The 23,261-nt window shown below is 44.2% G+C and overlaps 1 protein-coding gene across 3 annotated transcripts in view; it reads left to right on the top strand.

The window, feature by feature from the left end:
- The window catches only part of lrrc1 (leucine rich repeat containing 1), a 322,043-nt gene that overhangs the window by 127,337 nt on the left and 171,445 nt on the right, over positions 1–23,261 (top strand). For all 3 annotated transcript variants that reach the window (XM_072498577.1, XM_072498579.1, XM_072498578.1), the window contains exons 5-6: positions 5,938–5,994; positions 8,829–8,892. In XM_072498577.1, coding sequence (XP_072354678.1) covers positions 5,938–5,994; positions 8,829–8,892 — 121 coding nt within the window. The remainder of the gene's footprint in view (positions 1–5,937; positions 5,995–8,828; positions 8,893–23,261) is intronic.

Raw genomic sequence — 23,261 nt, 5'->3', positions numbered from 1 at the left:
GTTCCTGGATTTGGTTCTTTTAGAGCCACAAAATATTGTGATATTCCCCCCCCCACACGTCTTTACATAGCCAACCAAGGTCAAGAGGCTTCAAAATTTCCTTTCACCACTGCATAATTAACTTCCTTGTAAAAGTTTCTAGGAATTGCAATCAGTCTTGCTTTAATCCTTTAAGAAGCAGTATCTTTTGAAACAAATTCTTCTAGAATGTTATTAGCCCTTGAAGGTGAACTGTTTTCTGAGATTACATTGTTTGTGACAAAATAAAGATTGGGGCATGCACGTGGGATGAATGTAGACGCTGAAATCAAACAACTTTAGTTTTTCAAAAATGATTTTCATCTGTGGAGCGTTTTATCATGGAGAAATTTGACATTTCATAATGAAGATATTAGTTTTCCAGGACCCGAGAGGATGTTAAGCAATAATTATCAACTCAACATGCTGTTAAAACTGAGCTACTCCTCATTTAACAAGGTGTAACTCTTTTTTGGGAGTTTTTAACAGTGTGACCGATCATACAAGAAGTGTCAGTTCACATCAAATTAAGTGGTTTCTGAAATTTCCATGTCTGGAGGCTAGAATCTCACATCCTGTGGAGGGGTAGAGATTTACTGGCAGCAGCCTCGGGATTTCCGCATTTAACTGCGCATGGGCAGATACCAGAAATCATTGTCAGTACGAAGCTGCTGCTTTGACGGAGACTAAGAAGTTGCAACGCATGTGGTATCACACAAAAAGCTCATAAGGCGAGTGAAACATTTGTGGCCTAGCCTAGTGCATCCCCATCACCCTCCTTCTCCTATCTCCCCCCCCCCCCCCCCCATCCCCCAGTGAGAATTGCAGTATCCAGTCGTGTTGTTGTAAAATGATTCCAGAGTTTTCGATACACCAGCTCTACTGTTGAGCAATTGCTGATTGCTCTTCATATGAAGAAGTTAGTGAAATCAATCCCACATTTTGCCAATGTGAATTTTAAATATTGCACAGTGTAAGGATCCTCCTGTTCATCCCTGTCTGCCCCTTGTTCTTTTCCCTTTTAATTTCTTATTCTGCTATTTCAGTTTTTGTACCTGGTCAATTAATCGGATCTATGCCTTTAAGATGGACTTCACCTTTAATTTAAAAGAAAAGACTCTCCAGCAGGATGTGCTGTTTGGTCTGACATCCAGTGTTTACACCTCTTGATTGACTTGGATGGCAGCCAATCAGCTGGTTCTGATTGCCGGGGCTTAGCTGATAAACTATGCAGATTGATGCTAACCGTTCTGGAATATTTCTTCCTCTGTGAGACTGTGTTTCCAGTTTTGTTTTGAATTCAGAGCTGAATGAGGTTCTTGTGAGTTTCACTCTCTCCCTGAGAGGGTAAACCTCTCTCAAAACACTCGGTTGGAGACTCTGTTTTCTCCTCCGTAAAGCTGGAGGACATTATGGTGAGTCTGGAAACCAAGTAAGAGTCAAACCCAGGCTGAGAACTGGGTTTGAGGAGAGACAAAGAAAATCTTAAGGAAATCCAGCCAACCTACCAGCTGAAAACAGGGCCAGTGATTTAAAAACTCGTTCCGAGAACTCTTCTTGTCTTAGTAAGGTTGTTGGTCATTCTGGTGGAGTTGGAAACAAATGAGAATTACACAGGCCTGAGGCTATGAAGGACTCCCTACAGATGGGGGTTCTGACTGATGCTTCTGCCGGAAGATCTTGTTAGCGATCCAACCGCTGGTTTCAATCATTCCCTGTCTTGGAAGGACAGCCTGCTGCTGCATCAACTGCAACATCCTAAACCAGGACACTTCTTCTATTTCACATCCATCCTCTTATTATTTTTACCCCTCCCCATCCCTTTGTCTTGTGTGTGTTTGGGTAGAGGGTGGGACGGTAGATTGGGGGGGGGGGGGGGGCCGGGGGGGCCGGGGGGGGGGTAGAAGATGAGCTGGCCGTTATTCTATTATAATTATGGCATATCTCTGTTTTTGTATTAAATAAATAGCTGTTGTGTTTCACTTACTAGCCTGGTGTCTCTAAGTCATTGGGGCAGTCAAGGGCCAAAGATCTCTGAAACTTTATGCAACTTATTGGTTAATTCACTTGTTTTTTTTTTTAAAGTTTAGAGTACCCAATTCATTTTTTTTTTCCAATTCAGGGGCAAATTAGCGTGCCCAACCCACCTACCCTGCACATCTTTGGGTTGTGGGGGTGAAACCTACGTGAACACTGGGAGAATGTGCAAACTCCACACGGACAGTGACTTGGAGCTGGGATCGATCCTGGGACCTCGGCGCCGTGAGGCAGCAGTGATAACCACTGCTCCACCGTGCTGCCCTGGTTAATTCACTTGTGTTGGGACTCAGGGGCTTGTGGTGCTGCAACTGACATTATGGCCCAGGGTGTCGTAACAACAGTTATTGTAAACTTCTCATCCGTGACAGAGACTGATCTGAGTACGTAGCATCTGTCTCAACTTTGAGGTGCCTGTTTTATGGTTTTCACCAAACTGCCTCTCCTCTTGACTTCCAGATACCTTGTTAGTTATCCAGTGTGGTGAAAGTCTTGGAATTGATATGTTAAATGCGGCAACATGATCCTGCATTTTTACACTTCTGTTTTGTTCTCGTATTTCTAATGCTTTTTTCTTTCCCTATTTCAAGTCGCCTAGCCTGAAGCAACAAACATCACTAATTAGTAACTTAAAAGCTCACAGGGAAGGAACGTTCTTTGTGTGGAACAAAATAATGTGGGGTGTAATTAATAGATCATTGACTTGTATTCTGTTGAATCGAGGCTTGTTGAAAGGACCAAACAAAGCAGTGGGAAATATCTGCGTGGTTTACTTTACTAATATTGCATGGTGTCAGTGCTTGACATAATCACAGTCCTGTAATCTCCTTAAAATCTGATCCACATCAACAGAATCCATTGTTTTTCCTCCAACTTTCTCCCTTTTTTATTGCTGACCTATTCGGGTATATATTTCCACGGACATCTGTAGCCCTGTGTTACATTGCTTAAATGGCCATTTGTTTTTCACGAGTGCTTTTTGGGGATTAAACCAGTAGTTGAATACCTGAGTTTGAAAATACAATTTTTAAATTTGTATTTGCGAATTCAGAGGCTGTGCTCAACTGAGAGTGCACAGCGAAAAGGCACTTAATTTGATTTTATTCCCTGATCCTATTGATGCATACGTATTGCAGAATGCGTTACTGGAACAGGGAGGGAACTTTGGCTTTGCGTTTATACCCACCTTGGGCATTCACGCTCTCTTCCCTACCCAATTCTAGTTAATAACTAGTGCCGAATGAAGGCAGTTTGAATGTCCCTACCCCTGCTGAGATCATCTAACTTAAGGACTGAGAATCAAACTCCAGAGCACACCAGATAGTGAATCTGCTCAAAGACATTGTAAGGAGATCTGTAAATTACATGCATTGTTGAACAGTTGAAAAATGTTTCCCTTAGGTAAGCTCAGTAAAACTTGCTTGTAGCAATCCATTTTGTGCACAGATGTGTTTACTATATTTAGAAGAGATACTGCAAAGGATTTATTGGGATTTTAAGCAGATTATAGGTTTTTGGTAATGTCAAACTCATTGAAATTCAGTTCACTCATTCTAAACAAACTCATTGTGTGGTTGTTGCAATAACAATTGTCATAAAAGCCTCTGTTAACGATTGGGGTAACTTAGTACATTAAGAACATTATAACATTGATAGTTACTTGGTAGTTGGCCATTCTGTGTGTGCATTTGTTGTCAGCTTGAAGGATTTTACAGCTTAGACGACTTGGAACATCACTGTCGGAACTTGCATTTATATAGCACCTTTAAGGCACATTGCAGGAGCTTTAATCAAATTTGACACCAAGTTGCATCGAGATATTAGTGTGAGCGTCCTTACTCTAGCTTAAAGCAGTAGGTTTTAAGGTGTGAGTTAAAGGAGGAAGTAGCAGTAGAGAAGCAGCGAGGTTTAGGGAGGGAAAGGCCTTAGCAGCTGAAAATATGGTCTCCAATGGTGGAGCAATAAAAATAGGGGATGCAGGGCAGCACGGTGGCGCAGTGGTTAGCACTGCACTCTCACAGTGCCAAGGTCCCAGGTTCGATCCCGGCCCTGGATCACTGTCTATGTGGAGTTTGCACATTCTCCCTGTGTTTGCGTGGTTTCGCCCCCACAATACAAAAATGTGCAGGGTAGGTGGATTGGCCACGTTTAATTGCCCCTTAATTGGAAAAAATGAATTGGGTACTCAATTTATTTTAAATAAAGGGAGATGCTCAGAATTGAACAAGCAGACATCTTGGAGAATTGTACCATTGGAGGTGAGTCCCTCAAGATTGAGAATGACTTCCCATCCAGTTCGATGGGTTCTGAGGTGGCATGCAAGCCCAATGTGTGATCTGCAGACTCTGCCAGATGTGCTTGAAGGGTCAGTGGAGTGAGTTGTTTGAAGGTACCGGTGTCTCTTGATGCCTCAACTTTACCCCTGTGTATTCCCAACAAAGTCTCTTGATGTGTTTGGTGCATTTCCAAATTGACGTCATCCATTTTAGTCGGTCACAGACTAGGGCCTCCCATGAGTTGGCAGAGATGTTTTGAGGACATCTCTAAAGCTTTTCTATTGCCAGCCTGGGAGTCTGCCTTGGTCGAGAGGAGGCTTCCACAACATGGAAAATGGTCCACGATCACCCCGTCGATTTTAATCAAGGTAGGGATGGTGGAGATTCCAGAGTTGGAAAAGGTGAGCGAGGCCTTGGAGAAATTTCAATTAAAATTTAGCCAATGTAGCAGAGTAATAAATGATAGGAGGGTATAACGTGTGAGGCCATCCCTCCGAGACCAGGAAAGCTTGCTGTGCCTTTCCCCAACAACGTGCCTCAGCTCCATGCTGAGTAAAGCAACCCCAGATGCGCCTGTAAGCGTTTTCCTAATCACACGCCTGCTGTCCTCCAACATTCCTGGAGTGTAATTGCTAACTTGTTGCCATACCAGTGGTTGCGAGTTTCTTTGAAAACTCATTCCCCACCTGCACCCCTGGAGAGGCGATGGATGCAAATCTGAGCGAGCTGCTTGAGAGCTCTTTTCAGAGTTTCAACATAACTGCGGTAATGGGACTTATTTACAACATTTCACCCACAGCTGCTGCAGCACCTGATGCTCGTTAGTGCCCAAGCTTTGTTTGGGCGACGATAATGCCGTTACCTTTTAGAAGGAGAATGGAGTTGTTCCCGAAGTAGTAATCTTAAATGTTACTTGGAATTGATTACTTGATTTCTGCTGTCTCAAGCGGTTGCTCGTCAAAAATCAACATTTCAGTTTTTTTAGTTTATTTGACAGGTGGAAATTATTGCCGCAGTACACTCTGCAATAATAATTGTGATTGAGCCCATCTGCAGCACCTGGGAGTTTCCAAATTTAGATGTATTCTGGTAGATTATTTTAATCCCCTTCCAAAAGATATGAAGAACATTTTAGATGAGTTTACATGTTACCAAATGGTGAATCATCACTCAAATCAGAGCGGCTGAGCACTCGAACCAGAACTAGCTAATCAATGCGAGCCATCATGGAAAGTCAAACTATTTCGGAATAATTTGGTCGGATCTTTTTGAGGATGTCATATCTAGGGATGTTGCCCATAAGGATTTCCAGCAAGCATTTGATCAGGCTCAGCACGACAGATTAGCAAAAATAAAAACACACTCAATTGGAGATAATCTGGCACTGTGAACCAGTAATTGGGAGCAGGATACTTGAGTTGGGATAAGAGGAATCAACTATGATTAGATAGGGTGAGGCAAGAGGTGTTCCCAGGAGTCAGTGACTGGGGATCCCTGCATTTCACCACATATTACAATGCCTTAAGGAATTAAAGTTGTACATTCAAGTTAAAATGATTTTATTGTCTTAATTTGTACATCATTGTGTTTCTTCTCACTGTTTCAGTCTTATAAACCTGGCGTCACTTGAGCTAAGGGAGAACCTGCTGACCTTGCTACCAGAGTAAGTTGAATGGAGTTTTGTTCTCTTCTTTGTATAAACATACACCAATGTAAGAATGTGAGTGGGAGAGGGTAGGCGAGGACAAAATGAACTCTCTTTTTTTTTTTAAATGGGGCTCTCTGTTATGATCCCAGTTGATGTTGTAACTGGACAGAAAGATCCCAGAATGGAACCCTGGCTCAAAAGAATGTAGCTTTAACTTTTGTTCATAAAATGTGGAGGGACAGAGTCACAGGACCACTAATCAGTTTTAACAAGAAAAAACATTTATTGAACATGGCAAAATGTGATTATAATACAATACTTTACTTCCCCCCCCCCCCTTAGATTAACAAATACACAGAGGTTTTTAGATTAACATAGATTACAAAGTATATCTTAAACTACAATGATCTTATTAGTACAAAGTCCCTTTTAAGCACACATGATGACTGTGCTCAAATATACTCTCCACTCTGAACTCCAAGTGAATGTCTGCGGATGACGTCTCAGAATCCACCAGATGATTGTCACATGACAGTTATCATACTCCACTCCCTGAAAAAACACTTTAAAATCTTCTCTGACAAAAATGCTTCCCTTAGCAGCTTGCATTCTGCAATTTGGTCAAGGTTTTCCAAATGACATCTTTAAGCAATCAGCGAATCCAGTCCAGGATTTACCCCAACCCCATTAGGAATTCATTGGCTTGACTGTTGTACATATTGTTCACAATTGATTTTACTCTCAATTCCCAGACTGTATTAAAATGGCAACAGGCGTTTGATTTACCTCTGAAGCCTGCTGCCCCACTTTAAATCTGATTTCTGCAATTGTCTCTTTAACTCGGAATACTTTGTTTCTTTTAGTTCTTCTGAACAATACATTGGTCTCTGTTCTTTTAACTCCAGTCGTCTTAAACACAATTTCTGTCCTAATTCCTTGGTTATCTGAACTGTGACTTGTTCCTTAGGAAGCCTGCATCTTTACAACTCCCTTGTCCTCTCCAGCTTCTCCCGGCAGAGTTGAGAGATGTTCACTCCCTGGTGTCATGTCTGCAACTCCAATATATCCAGTTAAAATGAAGACTTAAAAGCTTTTCTGTCTTTTGACGTCTCCAGTTGCTAAGCAATGACTGCTACTACTATTTATTCTTCACACTGTAACCCTCCCTAGCATGCTGTAACCCTACAAAACACAATAGAATTGCAGTTGGAGCGCAGCAAGGTGGCGCAGTGGTAGCACTGCAGTCTCACGGCGCCGAGGTCCCAGGTTGAATCCCGGCTCTGGGTCACTGCCTGTGTGGAGTTTGCACATTCACCCATGTTTGCGTGGGTTTCGCCCCCACAACCAAAGATGTGCGAGGTAGGTGGATTGAACACACTAAATTGCCCCTCAATTGGAAAAAATCAATTGGGTACTCTAAATTTATATTAAAAAAAGAATTGCAGTTGGAATTGAAATCAACCCGTACATATACAAACACCTTTGTCCAACATGGATCTAACTATAGGTTTACTCTTCCAGGCAGAGCAACATTAAATTAAACACGCTTAAAACTGTAGCTTATTTCTAATGTTTACCAGTAGAAATATAAATCAATTAAAACTACCTTTCCTTTCCTAACATTCTGTTGTAGGTCAAGATATGTCACTGTTCTATGTAGATTCTTACAGAAATATTTGAGTGGGGAAAAAAGAAGCTATTCTGTGAGATCGCCCTTCCCACCTAGCAGCTGGATTCCTCATTTCGGATTAAATTAATTTTTTTAGTTCTTGCTCGCAACTGTCTCTGTTTGTTATCCCTGCTGACGGGGAGCCAGGGAACTTACTCGAAGTTCCATTTTCAGCTTCTTCGCCTGAGGTAATGAAGAAGAGATGGCCACCTTGAATTTGGTGGGATAGAGTCTGGCTCTGATGATAACCTGTGGGCAAAGGATCTGCACCGGAAATAACCGGGGGAACCATAGTTTGATTCCTAGTCTGTGGTGATCCTAGCTAGAGGTGGGGCTGTGCGATTGACCTCGGCTCGAGTTTGCTGACTCAGGAAAAATTGCGCTAATGTTCCCACTGCAGATGAAAAGTACATATGTGGACATCTGTAGGGTCAGTTATGACGCCTTTGTCACTGAATAGATTTGACAATGCTGGCCGATGCTCATCCATGAATAATGGTCATATGGGCAGAGCACTGAAAGGCTGCTGATGCATATGTGAATTGTGTCTTTATTGTTGTTTTGGTTTGGGGTGATGCTAAGTTGGGAAAAACCACAGGGCAGGAGGCGGGAGAATAATTTGAGATCATCATTTGTCCTCTGAAGGCTACTTCTAGAACGATAAATATTTGAGCACATGGATGCCTGGCTCTCTCCTGGCAAAAATATTGTGCAAGAATAGCTGGTCCTAAATAGCCAAGCTTTTAAAGTTTAGAATGTATGAATTGTTCTTCCTCCGCACTGTCGGATTCTAAACCCAACATTGACTGAATGTGCCAGAGATTGATTTACGTGTGGATTGTGAAGAATTTCAACTTTACATTATTATTTTACTACTGCCCTAAGTTTTGCCTCTGCTCCCTTTTGACAACAATGCAAAGCAGAATTTAGAATTTGTTGCATCAAAAAGTGGAAACATAAATTTAACTCAAATGACCTTTGTGTGGAACAATTATTTTCAAAACTGGTGTTTTCAACATCATTAAATATAACCTTTGTTGATGACAGATGCATAACTTATATGGTATGACCGTTGTCAAGTCCCATTTGGTGCAAACATATATTAATTGTTGTGAAAAGTTTAGGGTGTAAATGATGTAGCATTAATAATTTGATGTTGAGATACTATGTTCACTTACAGATCACTAGCCCTTCTTTGCAAACTGGAAGAACTGGACCTCGGAAACAATGAGCTATATAATTTGGTAAGAATTGGTTTTAAACTAAGTTATTTTTCTTTCTCTGAAGGGTAAGGTGAAGAATTAAACTAGAATAGCGCAAGTCTCAATTTCATTCATGAAAAATAATTTATTGTGATATAAAGGATCACAGAGCACTGGGTTTTGAGTACTCCACTGATCATCCTATTCTTGTTCTATTGGGAGTTGCTCTGGCACTTTGAGTAAAGTATTGCACAGATATTTTAGGACGCCTTGGCTTGGGTTTTGCAGTCATTCTGTTCAGAAATTAAGCCAGTGGTGGGGCATCATGTTGAATAATTAATGACTGTTTTCAAATGCTTACCTACAACATTGTTTCACTTTGTCCATTAAGCATAATTATTCATGGTAATGCAATGTATTGTCACACTAACATGTAGCAGTATAGAAGGTGCAATCACAGCCTGAATATTTCTTACCACTTGACCTGTTAATATGGGCTCCCAAGTGAATACGTGACATTGTGAAAATCGCTCTCATGTTGGGAGTAGAAAAGGGCACATCCTTTCCAGAATTAAGTCCGAGAAATAAAGAATGAACTTGTGTTTATATAACATCTTTCACATCACAAGGATATTCCAAAGTACTAATGAATCACCTTTACAAATATGGTCGGTATTATAACATAGAGAAGCATTGCAACTAATTTACTTTAAGTGAGATCCCACAAACAGCTGTGGGAAATGACCAGATTATTTTTTTTTTAATTGTTGATTGAGGTACTTAAATGTTGCTCGTGACACCAGGGGAACTTACCTGATCTTCAAATCGTGGCGTGGGATCTTTTACATGCAACAGATGTGGCTAATAGGGTTCAACTTCTCATCTGAAAGATGGCACCTCTGACAGTGTAGCACTCCTTCGACACTAGACTAAAGTGTTAACTTAAATAATGTGCTCAAGTTGCTAAAGTGAGCCTTAAACCCATGGCATGACCGAGGAGCGAGAGTTATCACTGAACTGTCCTTGAGGATGATCGAGATGAAAGTCAACCGTCGCCATTGTATGATCTGAGCAGACCATGCAGAGTGTGCACAGAAGAGGATTTCTTTGTTTAGATGTGTAAAATAATGACAATTATGACAACTAAATCTTTAAAATGACTCCTTTTGTGAAGAATTTCCAAAATGGAACTTGCTCTTCAAGCTTTACTGCAAGCTGAAGACCAGAGCTGTAAACTGATAGTAATAGGGTTTCGCCTCTTTAGTTTCTCCTTTTTGACCCTCGTCTCCACTTTTTATTTTTGGAACTGACTCCATTTCTCAAAGGAGGAATTGAATGGTGTAGGAGCTTACGTGGAGGGAAGTAGAAAGCACAAGAAATAATTTTGGCTAGGGAGCCTATAACACCAGTAAACTTTCGCAAAGCAGAGGCCATGCAGAAATATATGGGTTAAAGTGTTGTTGCTAACTTTTGGTTGGTTCAATTGGCTCTGTTTTATAACCTTTGCTCTCGAGTCGCCAGGTATCTTTATGATACCACCACGAGGTTCAAGTTCAAGTAATGATCAATAACTCAACACACCAATTAGTAAGATTCAAATCAAAACACATTTATTATACACAGTCAATCGCTACTCATGCATAAATTCTACTTTATAAACCATCTCTATAACTAACAGGCCTATACCTAGCTTTGGACTGGCCCACCAGGTCAGGGGAACAAATGGCCTTTCGTTCAGGCCCTGAGTCTACGGGGATTCAAAAGCTGGTATGGACTGGTAGCGCCTATCTCGTAGCGAGCGTTGACTTGAGACTTACTTGCTTGGAGGCCGCTGGACAGCTCACTCTCAGGGGTTGCTTCGCATTGCTGAGTGTCCCTGTCAAGAAGGACAATTTGAACTTGGGGGCTTTGCTTTATAGTCCCCAGGGGCTTCCTGCCATTTGGGGCGGACCCCGTACCTGGTTTCAAGTGAGTGGACTTCGTTCCAATCACTTGGTTCGATTTCTCCAATGCTGGAGCGGTTCCCTGATCGTTGGGCGGTCTTTAAGTGTCCGTTAACCTCTTTTGTGTTGGCTCCTGCTGGCGCCGAGGAGTCTGGCTTGGCTTTGTTTCCCTTAAAATGTTTTGATTGTTCCTGGGGATCGCTCATTAATATGTAGATGGCTGCTACATTACTATGCAGATGGCTGCTGGTTTTCAGTGCTGTCTGGTTCCTTACAGGTCTTAATACACATGATTTCTGTATTTGCTAGTCTTTGCCTGTGTTGGCTGAATTTCCCTTCAGCCTTTGCAGTTCTCCATTTTAAGTCGGGAAGTGGCCAATTCAGGTGGTTACAATGTCCAGGCCAGTTGGACGCAGTTCAAAATCCTCAAGAAAATAGCTAAAGCTTTGGTCATTGTTTTTAATGAGCCCCATGAACACTAAAGCTCAACCTGAGGATTGGAGGTAATAATTGTCCTGTAAAGCTAATCTAGAAATCCTGGACTAAGTAGTGCAGTGTCTGTAGAGGAGAAAATACATTGTTTGAGATGCTGTATAGCCTTATCTAACGAGAACCAAAGATATAAGGAGTAATTAGTTTGCATTTAAACACATGTTCTAAAGTTTGTATTTATATAGTGCCGCATCATATTAAATTATTGGTGTTCGGCACACAAGATTTTTTACTGGAATGTAATGACATATTTATTAGCAATAGGTCATGTCACAGTCACAGACATTGAAGGATATTATAAATATAACTTGGATTTTCAGAAGGTGTTAGGTTACATTCCACGTGAGAGATTAAAAGAAGCTTAAAATCAGTTGATGAATGTTGATATGACCAACTGATTTGAGATTGGGAATACAGTGTGATGATGATAAAAGCTGTAGTTGACAAGTGACTCACAAGGATCCATAGAGACCCACACTGGGTTGACTGTTCACATATGTAAATTACGGAGGAGACTGCTAATAGCAAAATTTACTGATCCAGTGCATCCAAGTGACAAATTAAACTTTCATGAACAGCATTCAAAAACCTTTTTGGAGTAATTGAAGTACATGCCCTAAGGAATTGCAAATGAACTTGAATACAAGTTCAATAAATCTTTTTGGATTGAAACAGCAAACATGTACAGGAGTGAACAGTGCCTATTAATAAAATTAATGAAGGTAATAGAACCGTAGAAAGGTTATGGTGAAGAAAGAGGCCATTCCACCCATCGCATCTACACTGACCAAAAATAAACTAGCCGCTCATTTTAATCCCAGCTTCTAGCCCCCTGTACTCAGCCTTGCAGGTTGCATACACTTCAGATAAAGATCCAGGTAACTTTTAAATGTGTTGAGCATCTCAGCCTCAACCACCAGCTTAGGCAGTGAACTCCAGACGCCCATCCTCTGGATGAAAACGCCTTTTCTCATGTTCCCTATAATCTTCCTTCCAATCACCGTAGGTCTATGCACCCTGTTAATTGACCCCTCAGCGGGGAAAATAAGTCTTTCCTCGACCCGATCTATGTACCTCATAATTTAGTAGACCTTAATTAGGTCTCCCCTTAACCACCTCTGTTTTAAGGAAAATAACTGGAACCCTATCCAAGCTCTCCTCGAAGCAGCAATTTTCAAGCCCTGGCAACATTTTTGTGAATCTATGTATTATGATCTCTGTGGAGACTGATACTGTTTCAAAATTCCCAGTTGACAACTGAAAGAATGACTGAGTAAGATTGCACGTGTTGAAACTTTTACTGTAACAAATGCACAAAAACACTATTGGCTAAACACTATTTTCTTTTTTGGCAACTTATACTTTAATCTACAGAAAGTGATGTTCCCTTTTACACTTACCACCCATCACACTCCATGGAGTTAGTGTTTTTAACAATACTCCACGGTTATTAACAGCTCCTAATGGATTCCCGTATTCTGGTTTCTCTGAGCAGTAGTGTCATGTGAGAGTACCTTTAAGAAATGGGTGTTTATCAAATAGCTGTAGTGGATGTACCTTTAAATAGCTGCAAATAGCTGCAGTGATGTCAGAGTGTGGGTGGAGCTGAGCTGTCTGTCTGCTTTTACTTTCGTTTTTGAGCTGGCAGCTACAGTGTGTGTTTAGTTTCGTTTTCAGAGTTGGAGCTGCATCCAGCCAAACAAGGTATAATTTTGATCTCTCTCTGCATGGAAAGAATGTTTTCAGATCACTTGCTAATTTAAAAGTAATAACTACTCTCAGTAGAGAATTTAAACCTGCTGTATTTGCTAAAGAGGGTATTTGTCTTATGGATGTTGCTAGGAAAGATTAAGGGTTACTTATAGAGTACTGTATTCTTTGGGGGAAGTATTTGAGTTGATAGTTGCTAAGATGTTTACTGTGTGTTTATAAAATGTTAACTGGATTCATATAATAAACATTGTTTTGTTTTAAAAGTACTTTAGATCACTGTTGCATCACACCTGTAGAGTGGGCCCTTGTGCTCCCCATACCAAAATCTATTTGAAGTTGTGGGTCAGGTGAACTCCATGATATACTTTGGTGTTCACTAAATCCTGGCCCGTAATAGTAGCTTTGAGTGTCCATCTCCTGGCGGTTTCCTCAGTTTTCAGAGAGTTTCTTAAATCCACCACTAATAGTATAGCCTGTTCTGATTACTATACAATTCTTTCCCCGACCATGCCAGGATAAATCTCCTGTAACCCTTAGATGGCTGCAGAATGTGACTCTTCAACTAGAGACTGTCTCCCTTCTGCACATGTCTGTGGTAGCTCGGAAAGCCAAGCAGTAAATTTTCTCAATTTGACCACACAGAACTGCTGCCTGTGATATTTGTCGGGAAACTGGGAATCTCATCTCAAAAATGGATTCCTGCCCCTATTCCCCGTATTAACGATGAACAATCAGACAACTCAAACTTACTGTCAAGCACACTGCAGAGCAGGGCACATGACTGCTTTAATTTACCTAATTTTAAAACTACAGTCCCAAAATCTAATCTTATAAACCTCATAATTCTCACCAAGGAAAATCATTTAAGGATGAAGAGTAATTATTGAAAGCTTCCATTCAAAATTAAAGATATTCTTGAAGTGGATCAAACATTAAACTGTGCTTTAAGAGTATGTGATTATGTCCAAGTTATCTATTCTCTCTTTTTTTAAGTACAGCTGAAGCAACATTTTCAGATATTGTGTGCAGTTTTTGAAAACCTAAGTGAGTGACTGGGATGTTATCAACATGGAATATAATCAGGCTTCCAACTTAACCATAAAATCCTTGGGAATTTCATGATCTCCTGCTAACACCAGCAGAAGATCAGTGGAAACATAACACTATAAAGGGCAGTTTCTATGAGGTGTCCACCAATCTTCTAAATTATGGTGGACAATCGGGAGTGCCCTGTAGAAATTACTGGCATTAGACTTTAAAAATAGACTTGGAGTATACAAAGTTAGTTGGTTTCAAGTGAGATTTCCAAGTAGAATAATTAACTCTTTGGGGATCAATGAGTACCTATAGAAAAGCTGATCCCAGGGAATTAAAGGTTGGTGCAGACTATATGGAGTGCTATGCAGAAGGAGCAGTGTGTCGATGAACCAAAAGGATTTGTTTCTTCCTAAGTCATGTTTTCTCATTACGAAACGCCACTTTCTCTGAAGCTGATTATAATGGGGAAAATGATCAGTCGTCTTGAGAAGCAAATTGTTGAACAATAAAGGTTTTACAAGTTTCCTCATCCAGAAAAATGAAAACAAAGTCACTGTTCAAGTAGAATTGTTTGTAGCACATAATAATGATTACAGGATTGCGAGAAGTAAATTGTCATGGTGCATCTGGTTGTGATTAGTCACGCAGATGGATGCATGTGCACATTTGTAGTTCATCTCAGTATTAAATAAAAAATACGCTTCCTCCTCCCACATACCCAATGTTTTCATTGTGAGGCTATGTTGCATTGCACAACTGGATGGTGTCGGTCATTAAGCCTGATGTTATGTGAACCAGAAACCCATGTTGGGCGCACAGAGGCGAATTAATATTCTGACATGCATGTAGTTAGCAGAGGTATAATTTTCCACAGCTGATGTGATGGTAAATGTTGGGGAGCTCCGTAGATCAGTGAGCAGGAGAAACCTAGGTATGTACATTGGGAGTGGGTTTTTGAAAGATTAGAGCTTCACACAAATAATAAAGTGTAAAAGTGACACATTTTGGTTTTCTTTCTTCCCTCGCACTTATGCTGTTTGTTGTCTTGCAAAGCATCTCATGTGCCATTCCTTAACTCAGCACAGTCCCTATACCTGGCCTGATGTCAAGATGATAGAGTTTTAGATGAGACTTGATTGCATTACTGTGTAATTTGCATTTGCTGAGGAGAAATATTTGATGACCGTCAATTAGCATGGAGCTAGTGTCACTTATTGCATCTCTGTAATCACTGATGCAAAGCTGTGCAACATACCCTTTCTGCACTGCTTGGAAAACAGTGGGGGGGGGGTCCCTTTTTTCTCTTCCCTATTTGCTATGTTTTTTGTGAGGCTGTTTGATTATCTGGAGGATTGGTGTCTTTTCCATTATCTGGAGGATTGGTGGCTTTTCCATTATGAGTTGCTAGTATTTTGGAAATAAATCACTCATACTTTCTTTTCTTTTCAATTATAATTAGCTAGAAATAGTTGAGCACGAGTAGGTCATCCAGCATATTGAGCCTGCTCATCCATTCTGTCAGCTGCTTTTAAAAATCTGAATCCCCTGTCCTTTCTCCGTATCACTTGACACACTTGTCTTTCTTTTGAACATTTCAACTCCTGTTGCATCGTCAGGCCATCATGTGTCAATCTTTTGTGTGAATGATTTTTCTTCCTTGATTCATTTTTAACTGAGTTATTCAGTTATTATGCTCTTTTTCTTTTAGCTCTCCCACTAAGAGGAAGATTATTTCAATCTCCCTTCACTATTTTCAAGCATTCTATTCACTCAGTGAGCCATCTCAACTCTACAAAATCCAGCTAATGTGTCCACGTTCTCCTGGCTTAATGGTGGAAAATGTCCCAAGGCATCTGAGAAGAATCGATGCCAAACCAAAGAAGGACATGTTGGGGATGACTAGAGGTTTGGTCAACAGGTGGGTTTAATGAGGGTCTGGGAGGGTGGTGTGGTAGAGTGGCTTGCAGGAGAAATTCCAGAGTTCAGCGCTGACTATACAGGTGTGAGTGGAGGTTGCAAAACATAGGGGAACGTGGTTGTTCTGGGATGGTTAGGGAGCTGGAGAAGGATGCAGAGTTTTTTTTAAATCCATTACTTTATCAGAGTTACAAAGCCAGAGCTCAGAGTGTGGACAGGGGCAAACCGCAAATCCAGCTCCTTGCCTGCTCCAAAAAACAATTCAAATTGAATCCAATTCATGGCCTCCACAAGAGAGATTCCAGATGGAGGCATTACAACTGATCCCACGCTCATCCTAGTCAAAAGACCGAGAAGCGATGAAGGATGCAGAGTTGAGGAAGATTGAAAGATGTGAAGGCAATTAAGTGGAAGGATAAGAATTTTAAAATTGATGTATTGGGGGGAGGAGCCAATGTGGGTCAGCATGTAGGAATGCTGAGAGTTTCATTGAGAGAGTGGCCAGCATGACAATGCAGTTGGCTGCAGGGATTTTTGGCAGATGCCAAAGACAGTAGCTTTGGTCTTCCCTATATACCTCGTTCTCCGGTCCTCCAGCCGCGTGTTTCTTGGTGGCGGAATTCTCTACTCCCGCCGCTTGTCAATGGGATTTCCCATAGAAGCCACCCTATGGCTCTGGGAAAATTATGGGTGGGGGTGTGCTTCCGGCGAGAAAAGAGAATCCCAATGGCTGGAGAATTCCGACTCGGGTGTCAGACATGCAGCCTGCCTGCTCAAAGGCCAGAGAGGTTGTGGGGCAGGAGCTTGGTATGGTCTGTGTACTTGTGGCCCTGACCTTGAGTCTAAGGGGGCAGCATGTAACTAAGGAACAGGAGAGATCAAAAATAGATCCCGCACACACTGCTGAAGTAGTAATGTGAGGGAGGGAAGAGAAGTCTTCACTGGAGATGATTTAGATTAGATGGGACCGAAGGCAGACCCACTCGTCAGGAGAAAGGGGGAAAGATGATGTCGCCAACTGTGTTGAATCCTGCAGAGAGATCATAAAGGACGAGGGGGACAGCACACTGTGATTTGTGACTGATTAAGGTCAGTGCTGTGGAAGGATGGGGAGATTCAAACCTTGAGCCTTACAGCCTTAGGTACCCTGTTAAAGGTGAGGTAAATCCAATATTCTGCCAAATAACATCTCTGCAGCTGAAAATTGATTTTAACGAGCATGGAGTCTCAGTCCTTCAAATTCAAATTAGCGTTTTTGGGTCTTGCGCACATTTGAAGTCCCCTCTCATGATAGTTGGTAGGAGTCTAGGTCGGGGATTTCTGCCATTGTTTGTTTTTACAAACTCTGCATCGTCCCAGTTTGGGGTGTATATATTTACAAGTATATCCCTGCTCAACAATCCGATGGGACCTGTTTTCCTGGTTGTCTACATTTCCCTTCAGTTCCTTCTGTGTCGTCACCTAACTTACCACCTCGGCTTTGAGCGAAGCAATCCGCTCCCCCTGGTCCAAGGCTGCTTTTTACAGGTTCCACGCAGTTGCTTCTTGGGGCCCCAGTCTCTGCTCTGCATGTCCATTGCCTCCTTTATGGGGCCAACGCGACCTCTACTACTGACCTGATTGCCAACATTAGGTCCTCTTTCATCGGTTCTCTGTGCTTCTGGAGTTCTGTTGTGTTGAACTCCATCAGCTTCTCCATCATCGGTGTTGGCAAATCGGTTGGGTCCGCCATTTTTAGATTTAGATTTATTGTCACGTGTTCCAAGGTACAGTATTGTTTTGAATACAGTCCAGGCATTTTGTTCCATAAATGAAAAATATAGGATATACGATAAATACACAATGTAAATACATAGACACAGACATCGGGTGAAGCATACGGAATATAGTGCTACAATTGTAGAGACGTTGTGTAGAGAGATCAGTTCAGTCCATAAGAGGGCCACTCAGGAGCTGGTTTAGCACAGTGGGCTAAACGACTGGCTTGTAATGCAGAACAATACCAGCAACGCGGGTTCAAATCCGTACCGGCCTCCCTGAACAGGCGCCGGAATGTGGCGACTAGGGGCTTTTCACAGTAACTTCGTTGAAGCCTACGTGTGACAATAAGTGATTATTATTATTAGGAGCAGGGAAGAAGCTGTTTTTGAATCTGTTGGTGTGTGATCTCAGATTTCTGTACCTCCTGCCCGATGGGGGAGGTTGAAAGAGTGAATAACTCGGGTGGGAGGAGTCTTTGATTATGCTGACCGCTTTCCCAAGGCGGCGGGAGGTGTAGACAGAGTCGAAGGATGGAAGGCGGGTTCGCGTGATGGACTGGGCGGTCTTCACGACTCTCTGAAGTTTCTTGCGGTCCTGGGCCGAGCAGCTGCCATACCAGGCTGTGATGCAGCCGGATAGGATGCTTTCTATGGTGCATCTGTAAAAATTGGTAAGGGTCAATGTGGACATAGGAATTTCCTTAGTTTCCTGAGGAAGTATAGGCGCTGTTGTGCTTTCTTGATCGTAATGTCATAGAGCCACCATGGTTGTGACCATTCACCTCATGGCCACCACCGGAAGTCCTACGCCAACAAGTTTGACTGTCCAGTTGACTACAACTTGCCCTTCAAAAATCCTGTGACAAATCTGTGGACAAGTGCAAGTATAACAAATGGCTGACGGAGGTCAACACAAATTCCAGCCCAAGGTCTTTGGGACAATAAATAATTTGAGTTCATGGGAGTGGAGGTAGTTAATAAATTTGCATGTGAATGTTTATTAAAATGAATAAAACTTGAAGCACGAGGGGTGCATGTTTTAGCATCAAAAATAAAGAAATAACATTGTAAAATTAGTCAGGGCAACATTAAATATCAAGACACGCCGTGTCCTCATGGATCAACGACATTTTGACAGTGTTGAACTTTTGGTTGCTTATTTAGTGTGTTTTATGCTCTGTTTTCATAATGGACTGTTGTGTGGGAGGCACATGCTAACTGCACCAGAATGAAGTTGAATGTTGGACATCTGTAATTAACTTCAGCATAACCACAGAGTGCTGTATCGTGCTGTTGATGAGACTGCAAGAAGCTGACTGATCAGTCTTTTTAAAACGATTGTAACGGGAATGGCAGAGCTACAGCAACTTGTATTTCTATGGCACCTTCACTGTAAGAGAATGTCGCGAGGTACTGCGTGGGAGTGTTAGTAAACAAACGTTGACATCGGGTCACACAGCAATATTAGGGCAGATGCTCTTTGGGGAGCAGATAGGCTGGGGGGGGGGCGGGGGGGGCGAATTCCAGAACTTTGGACCCCGGCAGCTGAAGGCACAGCTGCCAGTGGTGGAATGATTAAAAATCAGGGATGCACAGGAACGGGAAAGCAAGGGACGGGCGGCTGGCAAAGATTACGCAGCTGGGGAGGGGCGAGGCCATGGAGGGATTTGAAAACAAAGGTGAAAATCTTGGAAGTCAATCGTTGCCTAACTGGCAGCCAGCACGGGTCAGCAAGCACTGGGGTGTAAAGTAAACCAGGTTAATTGTGAAGCAAGAAGAGGGGAAGCTGGAAAGTCCCAGCAGGTCTGGCAGCGTCTGCCATTAGTAGAGAAACAAAGTGAACATTTCAAGTCGTGGACTATTCGTCAGGACTGAAAGGAAAGAGAATATGCTGGAGCTAAAGAAACTGCAGCAAGAAAGTAGTAACTTTGAGGGGGTGTTTTGCATTGAGGTAATACATGTGTGGCATATTTAAAATAAGGGAAGAGAAAGGTCAAAATCTAAAGTTACCGAACTCAACTTTGAGACCTGGGAGCAGCAACGTGGCCAACCAGCAGTTGAGAAGCTGCTCCTCCAGCTTGTGCCGGCTTCACTGGAGCATTGCAGCAGGCCAAAGATGGACATGGGGGCATGAGAGCAATTTGCTGAGTTAACATGGCAGGTAACAGGAAGGTTGGAGTCATGCTTGTGGAATGAGTGAAAGTGTTCCACAAAGCGATCACCCAGTCTGCGTCTACTCTCCCAAATGCAGGAGACAGCACCGGCAGCAGTGAATACAATAAACCTAATTGAAGATTGTACAAGTGAAACACTACTGAACCTGAAAGGGGTATTTTGGGCCTTGAATGGTGAGGAGGGAGGAGGTAAAGGGGAAAGTAGTACACCGTCTGCGATTGCAAGGGTAGGTACTTTGGGAAAGGGATGGGGAGTTGAGCATGATGGAGAAGTGGACCAGGGTGTCACCGAGCAAGTGGTCCCTGAGGAATGCTGATGGAGGGGTGAGGGGAAGATGTCTTTAGTGGTAGCATCATGCGGGAGCTGGCGGAAATGTCAGAGAATGACCCTTTGAATGTGGAGGGTGGTGGGGTGGGAAATGAGGCCAAAGAGGATCCTTTTGTAGTTCTGGGAGGATGGAGGGGAAGGGGTGAGGCCGTCGGTGGGGGAAATAGATTCAACCTGGTTGAGTGCCCTGTTAACCCTTGTCAACCAAGGGAATCAAGACAAAAAGCAGATATGTCTGAAGCACCATTTTCAAAGCTGGCAAACTGGGAGAATGGGATGGAGACCTTACAGGGACCACCAGGAAGGCAGAGGCGCAGTGGAGGAAGGCGCAGGTGGCGGTATATGAATATGGAGAAAAGGCGAGCCGGATGCTGGTGCACCAGCTTCGGAGGCGAGAGGCAGCTAGGGAGATCGGGGGAGTTAAGGATGGGGAGGGAGCACGGTGCGAAGTGGGGTGGGTATCAATGGGGTCTTCAGGGACTTCTACGAGGAACTGTATCGGTCCGAGCCCCCACTGGAGGAGGGAGGGATGGGTCGCTTTCTGGACCGGTTGAGATTCCCGAGGGTGGAGGAGGGGCAGGTGACGGGGCTGGGGCGTTGGTTGAGTTGGAGGAGTTGGTCAAAGGGATAGGAAGCATGCAGGCGGGGAAGGCACCGGGGCCGGATGGGTTCCCGGTCAAATTTTTAAAAAAGTATGTGGACCTGCTGGGCTCTCTGTTGGTAAGGACCTTTAACGAGGTAAGGGAAGGAGAGGCTTTGTCCCCGACGATGTCTCGGGCACTGATCTCCTTGATCCTGAAGTGGGACAAGGATCCCCTACAATGTGGGTCATACAGGTCGATCTCACTCCTAAATGTAGATGCAAAGTTGTTGGCGAAGATTTTAGCCATGAGGATAGAGGACTGTGTGCCGCAGGTCATTCACGAAGATCAGATGGGGTTCATGGAAGGGAGACAGCTGAATACGAATGTACGGCGGCGCTTGAATGTTATGATGATGCCGGTGGTTGAATGGGAGGCAGAGATAGTGGCGGCGATGGATGCAGAGAAGGCCTTTGATAGGGTAGAATGGGGGTACTTGTCGGAGGTGCTGAAAAGGTTCGGGTTTGGGGAGGGGTTCGTCAGGTGGGTTAAGTTGCTGTATGAGGCCCCGGTGGCGAGTGTGGCCACGAACAGAAGGAGGTCGTAGTATTTTCGGTTGCACCGGGGGACGAGGCAGGGGTGTCCCCTGACCCCCCCTGCTCTTTGCACTGGTGATTGAGCCCCTGGCCATGGCGTTGAGGGAGTCGAGGAACTGGAGAGGGTTGGTGCGGGCTGGGGAGGAACATCGGGTGTCGCTCTACGCGGACGATTTGTTATATGTGGCGGACCCAGTGGGGGGAATGCCGGAGGTGATGAGGATTCTCAGGGAGTTTGGGGATTTCTCCGGGTACAAGCTCAATATGGGGAAGAGCGAGTTGTTCGTAGTGCACCCAGGGGACCAGGAGAGGGGGATTGGTGAGCTCCCACTAAAAAGGGCGGAGAGGAGTTTCAGGGGGTCCAGGTGGCTAGGAGTTGGGGAGCCCTGCATAAGCTTAACTTCACGAGACTGGTGGAGCAAATGGAGGAGGAGTTTAAGAGGTGGGATGTGCTGCCACTCTCCCTGGCGGGTAGGGTGCAGTCAGTTAAAATGACGGTGCTCCCGAGGTTTTTGTTCCTGTTCCAGTGCCTCCCCATCCTGATCCCTAAAGCCGCCTTCAGGAGGGTTAATAGGAGCATTATGGGGTTTGTGTGGGCGCAGAAGACCCCGAGGGTGAGAAGGGTGCTCCTGGAGCGGTGCAGGGATGGGGGGGTTGGCGTTGCCTAACCTCTGTGGGTATTATTGTGCTGCCAACATGGCGATGGTGTGTAAGTGGGTGATGGAGGGGGATGAGGCGGCATGGAAGAGGCTGGAGATGGCGTCCTGTGTGGCCACGAGCCTGGAGGCGCTGGTGACGGCGCCGCTGCCGCTTCCACCAACGAGGTATACCATGAGCCCGGTGGCGGCGGCTACCCTCAAAGTTTGAGGGCAATGGAGATGTCACAGGGGGGAGGTGGGGGCGTCAGCGTGGTCCCCGATACGGGGGAACCACCGGTTTGTCCCGGGAAGAATGGACGGAGGGATCCTGAGTTGGCACAGGGCAGGCATTAGAAGGATGGGGGACCTGTTTGTGGATGGGAAGTTTGCGAGCCTGGGTGAGCTGGAGGAGAAGTTTGGGCTCCCCCCAGGGAACACCTTCAGATATATGCAGGTAAGGGCGTTTGTTAGGCGGCAGATGGTGGAGTTCCCACTGTTGCTGCCACGCAGGGTCCAGGACAGGGTGCTGTCGGGGGTGTGGGTTGGAGAGGGAAGGATCTCGGCAACGTATCAGGTGATGCAGGAGGAGGAGGAGACCTCGGCGGAGGAGCTAAAGGGTAAGTGGGAGGATGAGTTGGGTGAGATCGACGAGGGGACGTGGGCGGATGCCTTGGGGAGGGTGAACACTTCCTCCTCTTGCGCGAGGCTCAGCCTCATACAATTTAAGGTGCTGCACAGGGCACACATGACTGGGGCAAGGATGAGCCAGTTCTTTGCGAGTGAGGACAGATGTGTTAGGTGCTCAGGGAGCCCAGCAAACCACACCCACATGTTCTCGGCATGCCTAGCGCTGGAGTACTTTTGGAAGGGTGTAGCGAGGACGGTGTCGAGGGTGGTAGGTTTCGGGGTTGAGCCGGGCTGAGGGCTCGCAATATTTGGGGTGGCAGAGGAGCCGGGAGTGCTGGAGGCGAAAGGGGTCGGTATTCTGGCCTTTGTGTCCCTGGTAGCCTGGCGAAGGATTCTTCTTCAGTGGAGGGGTGCGAGGCCCCCAAGCGAGGAATCCTGGATCAACAATATGGCGGGGTTTATTAAATTGGAGAGGGTGAAATTTGCCTTAAGGGGATCGATGCAAGGGTTCTTCAGCCGGTGGCAACCGTTCCTAGACTTCCTAGCAGAGCGTTAGGAGATGGACAGCAGCTACAGCAATGCGGGGGGGGGGGGGGGGGGGGGG

This window comes from Scyliorhinus torazame, chromosome 4 (assembly GCF_047496885.1).
Source record: "Scyliorhinus torazame isolate Kashiwa2021f chromosome 4, sScyTor2.1, whole genome shotgun sequence".
NCBI lineage: Eukaryota > Metazoa > Chordata > Chondrichthyes > Carcharhiniformes > Scyliorhinidae > Scyliorhinus > Scyliorhinus torazame.
Note: the sequence above shows the minus strand (reverse complement) of the source record. Positions and strands in the feature narration are given on the sequence as shown.